Genomic DNA, 12,719 nt, shown 5'->3' on the forward strand with positions numbered 1-12,719 from the left:
ACTCTTAAAATTTCAGGAACACAATATTTACATCGGTATGACCAGTCAGTGGTGAACTCAGTATCTTGCTTTGCGATGTTTGCAGATACATGTTTACTATGCAAGGCGAATAATAGCTAATACTACTTTTTCTGAAATGTAACTATTCCCGTGGTGGGTGAGAGATAACAATGTGTGGAAAAGAAAGATAGAGATAAAGAGAGAGAGAAAGAAAACGAACACGATTGTAAACGCATCGCCGTTCTGCAGATGAGCTGCACCCACCCTTGCGCATCGTGGTTCTCCCGTGAATTTTGCTCCCCCTCCTGCGCGAACGACTTGATACAGCCCATTGCATTGTGAAATACGCGACCTGTTATGGCCACCACTACTTCCGGGTTCCAGCATTCGGGTCCAGACCCAGTTCTCTGCACCGTTCGAGGCGCATACATTGAACACGCCACGGGCGGGCAGCTCGGCAGCATCGATCGTGGCTCCTTTAAGAAAAACTAAGCCAGAAATATCACCCCACCTCTTCTCGATCTCATTTAGAGGCTTTTGCATTAAATAATCTGCTCAGGAGCTGAGAGTGATCAAAGAAAGGAGAGAGCTTGATTTTTTTTTGCGCGTCTATCTGCGTGCGTTAACATTTAGGGTGTCCCAGTTCGGAGGAAGCCTTCGCCGCGGACCATCATTCATTCTGTACTTTGACAACCTCGCTTTTGATTGACAGTTGGAGTGGCGAAAAGCCATGGGACTCGCTGGTTTTGTCTGAGGGGCATTTCAATTGCCTACTGGTTTTTTTTTTTTTTTTTTTTGGAAACGAAGATTTGTTCTCTCCACGTCCCGGGCGAAACCGAAGGAGCTATTCGCCGCCGTGTAATGTTTTACCTTTAGCTGGTCTGGAAGAGCTGAAGGTCTGGGCTCGTCCGTCCGAAGGGAACACACGGGATTTGGAATCTCGCTTTTGGAGTTTACCGTGCGTGCTTCCATTCGCCCTGGCCTCTTAGGAGATATCTAAAGTCAGTGGAAGAACAGGGCGAGAGGCAGGCCGATGGCGCAAAGGGTACGTAGCCTATTCTGAAAACTTTCAGTAACTCACATATAACACTGATACGTGGCTGATGACAGAACTCACTTTTTCAACATTTGTGTGGCATTTCGACCTGGTCTTATTTTGCGAAGTTCTTTGTGTTCCATTTTCCCCCAAAACAGGCTTGATTTTTACATACGCTCATGTGTTTTTTGTGTTTGTTTTTGTTTTTTTTGTTTACACCTGGTAAACAATTTGGTATCAAATAGCCTATTCTTGACATAACCTAGTATTGGCCATTTTAACATTAGTAACAGATACCCCATTGAAGTGAAACATGCATTTTTTTTACTCTAACGGTTTGGGAAAGCCCACTTTCATCACTAAAATGTATTCAAAGCTCTATATTTTCTGAACAGTTTGCTTCACCTCAATTCTATCACTCGATCTGAGTGACTCTCCGTGGTAATTCGTGTTTCAACACGTATCCTGAATAAGGCATCTGAACAATATCAGTTTATCTAATTGGATACACTCCTTACTGTTGTAAGTAGGCTACGGTTCAAAACCCTCGCGCCTGCACTACGTTGTACGCTGTAGTCGTGCACTTTTCTTACTGCATCATACATTTTCAGCGCAAAATTAAGCTTAGAGTTTTTTTGTGTTTTAGTTTAGATTAAGTTCACGCGCACTGGAAAGAAGGTCAAAACGCCAGTGTGCCTGAGCCCTATTTCTGCCATTTGCTAGCGTCGGAGGGACTGGAGCCGGGATCTCTGCAGGCTTTTAGCACCTTTAGGGTTTTCGGGCATAAATGTGCTAATTCTCCTTCTCACTTTCCCTGTTATTTCCTTGTCACGTTTGAACATGAATTATTTAGTTTAAGTATCAAGTGGAATTTTAACACCATTCGTAGCGATTTGGTCAACAGAATATAACAGAATATACAATGAACGCGGCACTGTTTTGCATAAATGTGTAAAAGTAGTCTGTTGCATATCTGGACTGCAGAAAATAGTTTATACAATATTTGAATTTTAAATCCGTATTGATAAAACTATATAAGCATTACTCCACTGTACATGTGTAACCAAAATGAACTAAACACCAACTGCTGGCTTTCTCTTTAGTTTGAAAATATTTGGATTGACAACCTATACTTGCACATTTCAAAATCACAAGCAGTGGCAAAATCAAACAGTAAAACATGGTCAGATAATCTCATATGCGCATCACGTTAACATTGTTATTGCAGAACCTAATTCAGTCCAATTGTTTTTATATTATTTGAAATTACTACAGTTATGATTATTATTTGAAATTTCCGCAGTTATACTCGTATGCTCCAACTATTGTGTACAGTCCAAAAACAAAAACCTCAGTGAACTCTCCGTGCTTGATATCGTGAAGGGACTGTTGCTTCGTAAACAGGAGGGAAGTCAGGTATTGACATTAATAATGCTACGCCGTGTGATTGATAAGTTACACAAGTTGCAGCTTAGTTCTGCACTGTTCTTGTGCCACAACATAAACTTTCTCTATTTTTTTCTCTTGCATTCATTGCATCATTAATGCCACTTTATTTAAGGAGTCATAAGAGATTAAAATAGTTTGCACTTGCCATAATTGTAACATCTATTTTTACTGTACTTAGCTTATTATTATCATTATTATTATTATTATTATTATTATTATTATTATTATTATTATTATTATTCTTTGGACAATTTTCTCTGCTTGTTGTGTGCAGTACGAAGATTTACCGCATTATGGAATGGACGGTGTAGGACTCCCTACCACGATGTACGGAGACCACCACGCCGCCCGGTCCATGCAGGCCGTGCACCTGAATCACGGCCCCCAGCTGCACGCGCACCAGTACCCGCACGCGGCGCACAACGCCATGCCGCCCAGTATGGGTTCCACCGTGAACGACGCTTTAAAACGAGATAAAGACTCCATTTACGGGTAGGTTTTAGCGCAAACATTTTCCATTTTCACCTTGCACAGCACCGGGAAGGAAGAGTGGAGTGGAGTGGAGGGGAGGGGAGGGGAGGGGAGGAGGGGGGGATAATACTAAACCGATCGTTTGAAGATCGTCCTTAGTGTGCCATGAAGTTGAGAAGGAGTGTTTTTTTTTTCATGGGAGAGAATAAAGTTATTCAAATACCAGGACGCAGCGCTCAGTTAGAAATAGGCTACTCACAAAGCAAGCAAACACATAATAACAGCGAAATGCCCTGTTATATAGACTGCCTCGTCTATTCAGCCTTTTAGAATGTAATATTTTACATGTTTGAAAATACATTTAGTTGTTTTCGGTTCTGTTATATATTTGTGTGATTCTGACTACGTATTTCTTGCTGTGGGTTGGGCATTAGTTACTAACTTCAAAATGTGCTGTAGCATATTGTTTTGCAAAGTTCATATATGTCATATATGCTATTTCCAGTCAATATGTAGGCCTAGATTTTTTTTAAAGGAAAGCGTAGGCCTACTGCTTTGACGTACACTAGTTTTCACTTTATGTTCTCCAATTTATCCCTGTGTAATGGGCGTCCATAATAAAACATGTTTTGAAACCGCATATCAATTACATAGAAATGTAATTGATTTTATCTGCCCTGGTTGTCTTTATTGGACGATTGAGCAGCACGTATAGTTACGCCCAAAGATAAAGTCAAATCGAAATCGAAATAAAGAAGACGAAATATGTAGAGATTGTGATGATTGCTATTCGCAGTGTATGGTTATTGAAAAGTAAATGGCTGAAACGCGTTGAGCAGATTACGTGTAGATATAGTTAACTGTTTCATGTAAGTTTGAGGCTTCATGACGCTCGCGCCATAAACGCAGGAGCACCCTGCCTTCGCGTGCTTGTGTCTGTTGTACTAAAAATGGCACCTATAGGCCTACATTTCACCATCTAAAGCGTGCGTTTTCCAAGAAGACCTCTGCCTAGAACAGAGGATTTATTTCATGTGTAAAAATGTTTAAACTAGCCAAGGGGAGAGACATCGGGGGGAGGCACGAAGAGAGATGGAAAGACTCCATTGCCCAACATGGCTTCCACTGATGGAAATAACGGTCATTATATTGCTCTGTTCTTCTAAAAAAAAAACGATAATTATACCGGCAGTTTTATGTTTGTAATGCGAGTGTATTCGCCGTTTACAATTATTTACGAAGGAACATATTTGTCGGAGGTGGGAGAGGTTAGCGGCCCACTCCTTGTCACTCCCAGCCGTTCTCCCTGGAAGGCGCAGCGACGCTTATGGTTGTGTTTTCTTCGCAGGCACCCGCTCTTTCCTCTCCTAGCACTGATTTTTGAGAAATGTGAATTAGCAACCTGCACGCCGAGAGAACCGGGGGTTGCGGGCGGTGACGTGTGCTCATCTGAATCTTTCAATGAAGACATAGCAGTGTTTGCGAAACAGGTTAGAAAATATATTCCTGTGTACTATCCGCTGATTATATTTATTGTTGACGACAAAGTTTTTATTCGTGTTCACAACATTGCCATGCCTGTCCATGCAGTAGCGCATTCCCATATGTTTAATTTAATTTTCTTAATTGAGTATGTTTGCTGTTCACAACTGTTATTAAAATGACTAGAACAATGGCAATAGGTAGTTTATAAATGAGATGAATAATAAACATATACCGAGCAAGTACATATATTGTGTTTTGGATTTATGTTAGCCTAATTTTCAGCAAATTATCTTTAATAATATTTTCCTCTTGCTTTAGATTCGAGCAGAAAAACCTTTATTTTCATCGAACCCAGAACTGGATAATTTGGTAAGCATGCAGTTGAATTCTTCTGCCGAATTGTTTGTTGGGGAGAATAACCCTAAAACCGACCATCTTGAAAATGGCCATATCATGTCGTTTTAACCAGGGGATATTTCATTAAACTTTAATCTGACTGAGCAAAGTTTACATAAACGATGGGAGTTTAGGGCATCAAGTTCAAATCGGATTGTTCGATTGCATGTTCCCCTTAGTGTTCACCGCACACATCCGTCTATTTTGTCACCACTGGAAAGCTGTCGGCGGTCTGCGAGCAATAATTTAACTTTAGAGAAAAGTTTGAAATATACATTTATTGTACTTCTGTTTACGTCAGTCTTATCGCCGCCACACTCTTTAATAACTCTTTAAATAGCCCCCACCCCCCTTTCTCCAATGTACTGTCTGACCAAGAAACCAAGCGGTTTAATTATTATAGTTTTGGTTGACAATTCCATTACAATAATTGCAATTATTACAATTGTGGCGGAATGGAACATTAAATAAGCAGCGCGATAACAGCCCAGCAACTTCTGTTTATAGGCCTGTTCAATTTACAATATCGAAAAAATATTACATCACTTATTCCTGGTTCAGAGTTAGAGAGGCAATATGCCTGACTTGTACTTTGTTTACATTTTTTTATGTGTTTGCCTTATTAGGTTTATTGATAAATTTCAGTGTTCATGTATGTTAAACTTTTTTTTTTCAGATGATACAAGCAATTCAAGTATTACGATTCCATCTTTTGGAGCTGGAGAAGGTAATTTTTCCATACTTATTTGATAGTTTTACAGTTCAGACCTGTGGGATAAATTTGCATAAATGTCTTTTTTTTCTAGTCTGTTGTAATTAGTGTCAAATCCAATCTTGGCGCCCATTTCATCTCAAAGTTTAATTAAATTTGAGGCTGCTTAAAACTGCAGAAGCTGACAATCCCTGAGAAATAACCTCGACTATAATTCCGCGATGGCGTTTATTGGGCATTTTGAGGGGTTCCTTAATTGCGCCACAATGGCGATATGCCCTTACGTTTCAGTAGCGAATTTAAGCGGAGCCCAAGATGGACTTTTCGGCTTAGTTGTATATGGCGAGTTCACTTGTCATTGAAGACAATGAAGAGATTATGAAAGGATCGAAAGAAATCTGAAACTCTTTGAAGCGCCACATTTAGGATGAACTAATGGACAATAGCGGTTAGATTGTATGCACCCCTTATATTGTGTAAACCCACATATCTGAACTAGGTATATGTCATGCCCATTTCATGCATATATGTGTTTACTTTATGCAATAGCCAATTTGCATACAAGATGCAAATACTTACAGAGTTAACGCATCATTGGCGATGCGCAAATATCATCGCGCATATATGTAATACAAGCATAATTACTCTTTTTGTGCTCATAAACACTGACGTTCATCGTGTGATAATCCCAAATTCTTGTCCAATACATTAGGATATTCTTGGTGGCCAGAGAGGAGTGTTAATGCGATAACCGTACGAAATTAAACAGTTTACCGTTGAGCTAAATGTCATTCAAACATGTCACCCTTTTAACGGTCACATCCCCGGGAGCATGCGCATTCAGCTCGGGTGTTGAGTACGTCGCGGCCCAAGTCTTCTTGTCACTGTCAATTGTCCGCGATATCTCTATTTTTCAAGTAAAGGAAAGTTATTCCAAACTCTATATACGCGTGGCAAGCCCCTGGAGGATTGCTGCAACACTTCCACTATTTTGAACTTCTCCCCATGTCAAAAGGTCTGGTTGCGCTTGTCAGTGTTCTGTAATGTCCTTTTGTAATTGTAGTAATTTTGTGCTTCCCATTGTGTCTATAGGTGCACGAACTCTGTGACAATTTCTGCCACCGGTACATTAGCTGCTTGAAGGGGAAGATGCCCATTGACTTGGTCATAGACGACAGAGAAGGCGGATCAAAGTCAGATAGCGAAGACATCACAAGATCATCGGGGAACCTTGATCAGGTATGTGGGTTTATCTGCGTTGAAAGCATGCGTTCACATAATCTTTTGGGCGTCTGCCCATTTCTATTCAACTTGTGTGTGTGTTTTTTTTCTTCTTTTTTTTTTATCAGGATCCCATTTGTTTTTAATGAATGGCTTCGTTAACGTTTTCCGTGAACCGATATAAAGACATTACGCAGATATACGGCAGACTAAAAGCCTGGGCACGTGTATTTACTGTTTTTGTTTGGTTGTAGCAAAATCCCAATTCCAAAAAATGCGTTTGGATGAAAATTTCTGTGCGGTGATGTGGATTTGGGCGATTCCCGGGAGGAGTCTTTGGTCATTGTGTGTCTGGAATATTCTCCTGCTGTTTACGCATTAGTTGTCTTGTCCGCGTTTATCCTTAGACTTGAGCGCACATTGCTTATCCCGAGGACTTCTCGCCTTTGCGCTCTGGCCGATGAAATTCCTACTGTAGCCCATTGAAATCAGTTTACATTTGTGAAATCTCCGTCAAGATTAAACTGAGGAATACTTTTTTTTTGCTTACAACGAGTTGAATGCGCATTGCACTTGCGTATACTACATATGCACCACTAAATATCACACTTTGTGTTGTAAGATTATGTTGTCCTTACAGAGAAAACGCTGTTTTTAAACCACCCCAGATGGTATCTAGCACTGTGGTCTCACCGTGTTTTTCTTACTTTGTGTATATAGGGGTATGTGTCTACGCCGCCTTATATAAAGCGTTGAATTTTAGGCTATTACATTTCTTGTGGTAGGATTGTTAAATAATAATAAAAAAAAACGCCTTAGCGCTCAAGCAAACGGATGAAGTGCACCTGTATCAAAAGTAATGAGGCGACTCGGCTAAATAATTTAAATCCACGAACTTCCATATGGTTGAATGGTCGACAGGAGACACGCTCTAATTGTACTGCGCTTCTGTTACGATAGTTAGAATGCTTTTATATAATGAAGCGAAAAGCTTGGCGTAAATACCATTCATTACTTAACTGGAACGACCCCTCATTACCCACCACCTTCGTTTTTTTATATGCAGTATGGCGACAAGTAAATCAGTAAAATAAAAAATAAAAAATGAAATAAAGTATAATTGAATTAACTAGAGAACAAATTTGACTTTTTGTAGATCGACGGTAGTCCACCCAGCGCTCAATTAACAAGTGAGGAAGCTGTCTCAAACTTTTAATATTTTCTTTTTTTTTCCCCCAAATTTGACGGCTTATAAGGAATCTTAAGCGATGGAAATAGACTTTCTGAGGACTCTAGGGTTCAAATGTATATGAAGCTATCTGAGCAAATTATGGTGTGCTCGAGGGCAGCGAATCAGATCATTAATTGACTTTAAGATTAAGACATGCCCTAATTTCCCCCATGATACGCCTAAATATTGAGGCCAAAATGTTACATGTTTACCGCCGTAAATCCACAAGCCAATACGCAGAATAGCGGGCATTTAAGTCATTAAGAAGCGAAAAAAAAAGTAGGCCTTTGGATATTTTTCGCTGTTCATACATGTTTACAGCTTAGGCTACGTAGTAGGCCAACTAGAAATTCTATAGACCTACTCGCTATGGAATACTTGACTTTACCAGTTATGCACACAGAGCGATGCATACAGAAGCCTTTATGTTGTTCTACAAAGGCTGACGTTGTTCTCGCCCATGGTTGATTACAGGCAGAAATATAGGCTATGTATGGTGTTTAGGTTCATTATCGTTTTTAGAATTAGCTCCTAGAGTTTTCTGTTGTTCAACGGTGTCCTTTCTTTTAGTTAATTGTGTGTCCCAGTGTGTATTTTTAAAGGTTAGCCTCTGTCCCCGGGACTAAGAGCACATAGAGACATGCTCTTTGTTTAACCCTCTAATAGTGTTAACAGGGTCGACTTATTTAGTCATAAACATATTTATTCTAAGGCAGAGCGCGAATAAATACACACGTTTAAAATCACGGAGAAAAAAAAAAAATCAAACTAGGTGTCTCGACGCCAGGACACACTTGAGTTGGAAAATGGTGTAGGTTAGACCCCTTACTTTTTTTTTTTTTTTTTTTTGCAACGCAAATGTTTTAATATATAAAGCTGTGAGTAGTGAGTTAGCGAAAGATGTAGCTCCTCCCACGAAAAGAGTACAGCAGTGTGAAGGTTAAAAAGTCAGACCCTCTCTGCTAGGTTCGTGAATGCGGCCAAGCCAGTTTAAAACCATGTTGTGTACTTCAGGGAGCGTAGATAAATGCACAGCCCCCTAGGTGCTCTGCGAGCCGGCGTGACTGGTTATAGCCGTTTAACCCTTTCATTGCGAAGGCGCTTCGATGGATAGATAGATACAAAGAGATAGAGAGAGATAGATGGATTGATAGATAGATAGAGAGAGAGAGAGAGAGAGAGAGAGAGAGAGAGACAGACACAAAACCAAAATTGTTTAACATAGTTGCGAAATGTCACTTGAAATATCTAAAACAAAAGCAACCCCTGACTCACTGCCGAACATCTTAACTGTAGTAGGAGTAATACAAAAATAAAATAAAAGTGGATGTACCAAAAAAGCTAGCGAGGAGTTAGGCATTTCTCTTCGCGTATGGCAGCCGAGTATGGCGTGTACCCTGGCAACACTCTCTTAGCGACCGATTGATTTCAGTGCACGTGCGCTGTCACAGGCTCAGCGCGGTGACGAGGAGAAACGACTCAATGTTCCCAAGAAAACGATAACATGATGTATTTATTTTAAGCTTGGTTTTTTTTGCAATCAAAATTAACAAGGGCCAAATGTATTTCTGACCAGTGTGGTTAAAGATTCAAGCAATCCTAGCTTTTAAATTGCAAGCAGTTTCTTTTTCTTAACGACTAACACGACTTTGAAGGGCTTTGCAATGGAAAATTCCACCTTAGGATCAGCGCCTTAGGAGTCGATGCTTCTGCGAGCGTTTTGTGAACGTTTTTTTTATTTTTTATAAAACGGATTATAATTCCGAAAATGCCCATGTAGCAATGCCTTCTGTCAGGAGGTATTTTCCTGGTTTTGTGAATTTATTTATTTTGCTTGTACACATGGCCGCCGCTTTGAATTCCCCTGAAAGCTATGCAACGCGTCTGACATATTTCCTTCCAGAAATGGGATTTGCACAGTTGTCTTTGTTTGAAAAGAGCGCAGGGAGTGGTGCGCTAATTTGCTAATTAACTAAATACTTCTGCACCGCGTTAAGGCCTTTGCTGTGCTGGCTTCTGAAACGCTGCTCAAGGGTTAGGACTACCATCGACTCCGAGGAGCTTTGTTGACTGTACCGTCGCTACTGAAGTGCTCTTTAAAATAATTAAAACGCTTAATGGAGTTGTTGTTTATTTTCTGTCGTCCCAAAAGGGAGAGGTTTTTCAAACCATGACTGTCGAGATTTTGCCATTGTGCTTATTTCTTTTGTTTGCGAGTACATTGATATTTTTCAAAGGGGCCAAGTTTCATTGAGCACATTCAAAGTAGCGTCGGGCCAAAAAACGAATTGGAGAGGCAGATTTTGTGATTTTATATGGTGGCCAGGAAAGGGCCAAAACATGATTGGAGTTTGCTCTTTCTTGCTCTGTTCTAAAAAAGGCCCGCATGTGACAGTTGGTCGAATGGACAGGCTAATTGACAGCATGTTTAAAATTAGTAACAAATTTGAGCATTTGTGTTGTTATAATGTGCGAACATGATGGTTCATTTTGGAAAACTTGGAAAAGTAATTAAGGCAAGTTATGATTTTGTGGATGAGAAAATATTCTGGCTTCTTCCATTGGTTGTTGCACAAACGGTCATAACAGAAGTCATATTTTATTCTCAAAGTCTTGATCATAATTTTTTTTGTGTATCATCTGCACCTATGATGAACTATCCTGTTGCACTTACTAAAAATTTTAAGATGTGGCCAACATAGTGTCTATGCTACTCACCAGAATAGAAACTTTGATAATATGAAGTGGGTCTATTCCCTGTATAACAGTATAGTTCATGGATACATTTTGCAATTATTTTGTACTACATCGAAAAAACAGCTGAATTTAAACCTGTTCATCCACAGCAAAATCACTAATGTAAAATCAACTACAAAGGCGCTACGAATAGGGAATTATTAATATCTACTCAGCTAAAAGTGCCATATCTGAGTGAATTTTACTCTGAAGATTTTACTGTGTGCTGATAATAGTATTCTCTTAGTGCTCATTATAGCAGTGATGTGTACCCCTGAGCTTTTTAAGGTGTGAGGTCACAAACTTGTGATTGGAATGTTCTTAACTGAACATTCTTATGCCTGTTGTCACTTATTATCGCTCCTGGTATTTGAGTAGCACGAGTTCTAGAACACTGACTCGGAATTTTGAAAAGAAAACATTCCAAAAACCTACTCTTCAAAGGGTTAAGGACAAGCAAGGATTCCGCTTTGCTCTTTTGAAGGTGAACCAATGGGAGCCTCTCCTGAAATTTCAACAAGTCATATAAAGGACTGAGCTTGTGGCAGCTGTGCTTCCCCCCACAGATAATTCACTGGGCCTACAAACCGAGGACTTCTTTGAGTAGTGAAAATACACACACAATTCTGTGATAAACCCCCCACCCCCCCCCACCCCCTTAAATCTGTGAACTTGACATCTGTGAGTAGTGTAGTTTACGGTTACTTTTGAACGCTGTCCAGAAAACTTCAGAAAGGTGTTTACATATGTGCATAAATTTAGAGTTAACGACTGGTCAAAAGTTCAAAAGTAAGACACACTAGGCTACACTATAAAGCTTTGTGTAGATGTTGTGTGAGCTGCCACACAATTTACTGCCATCGGAGCGGAAGAAAAAATATGCGATACATAAGAGAGTTGTATCTTTGCTGGGTGTAAAATATTTCGTGAATATGAATGACTGTAGAAGCACTCTTGGATTTTAGCAAGTGAATAAATGGGTTAATTCTGTTAACATTCCTTTGTCCTGTGAAATTAACCACTTTTAAGTACAACGACAACAGTGTGATATCATTCTATTTGGCTAAAGTGGGCCAAAAACTTCCTTCAATTCATTTTAAACTTACATTTCTTTTTTGATTGCCTGTTCAGTTTTTTTTCTTTCCTTCTCCCAAGTAGCGTGTAATGAATTGCACCGAAGCTGCAATTAGACGCAGGAAGTGTGAGCAGTGTCTCGCCCACGCTGAAACGCAGTGACCCACATGTTCAGTAACCCTGATTCTGGAGACTCCCGATAAGCAGTCCCTGCCCGATGTCGTTGTACGGAGCGGGGGACGGTGTTTACAGCGGGGAGCGGTGGTTTTTCTCCAGAGTCTCACACCGTGAGTGCGGGGCGCTGCATTAATCAGAGAGCCGGGCAGCTCCCGCCTCACGTGTGTTTATCTTCGCCGCGAACGCCAGGCCGTGACGTAGGAGTGGCGGACTCTGCGTTCGTACACGCGAAGAACACGCGTGTGCATGTGCAGGGGCGCAGGTCTGCATGCGGAGGCCCCAGCGCCGTCTGCGGAACAGTATATTTTATTTAGAGAGAGAGGCAAGGCATGCCCAGGCGGCTACACTTTTTTTAATATTATAAAGGGAATTGGCAAGGCCGGGTTTTTTAATATTATAAAGGGAATTGGCAGAGCCGGGTTTTCCTGCATGAGCGCGTGTTTAGTACGGGGCGAGGCGGTGAGAACGGGGAGCCCGGGATCTCAGGCCCCGGCACAATGGGAGCGCGATGACTCGGAATGCTTCACCGATCATAGCCGAATCGGAATATCCAGAAAGGAAAATCTTTTCACGGCGCATTAAGAGGCGGAGGAGGAAAAAAAAAAAAAGGAGGGAGAGGAGGGGAGAGGGAATAAAGAGAGAGAGAGAGAGAGAGAGGCGCGGATCAGGAACGGCGCTCCCGCCCGGATCAGACCCGCAGACCCACCAGCCCTGCGTCTAAGCTCCACAGC

General features: G+C 40.9%; 1 protein-coding gene across 1 annotated transcript in view; it reads left to right on the forward strand.

Moving 5' to 3' along the window:
• The first annotated feature begins 408 nt into the window (after positions 1-408).
• Positions 409-12,719, forward strand: part of LOC133113943 (homeobox protein Meis1-like) — a 41,937-nt gene continuing 29,626 nt past the window's right edge. The window contains exons 1-6 of the mRNA XM_061223108.1: positions 409-1,045; positions 2,760-2,977; positions 4,305-4,446; positions 4,760-4,810; positions 5,514-5,564; positions 6,642-6,788. Coding sequence (XP_061079092.1) covers positions 1,034-1,045; positions 2,760-2,977; positions 4,305-4,446; positions 4,760-4,810; positions 5,514-5,564; positions 6,642-6,788 — 621 coding nt within the window. The 5' untranslated portion in view covers positions 409-1,033. The remainder of the gene's footprint in view (positions 1,046-2,759; positions 2,978-4,304; positions 4,447-4,759; positions 4,811-5,513; positions 5,565-6,641; positions 6,789-12,719) is intronic.

This window comes from Conger conger, chromosome 2, assembly GCF_963514075.1.
Source record: "Conger conger chromosome 2, fConCon1.1, whole genome shotgun sequence".
Lineage (NCBI taxonomy): Eukaryota > Metazoa > Chordata > Actinopteri > Anguilliformes > Congridae > Conger > Conger conger.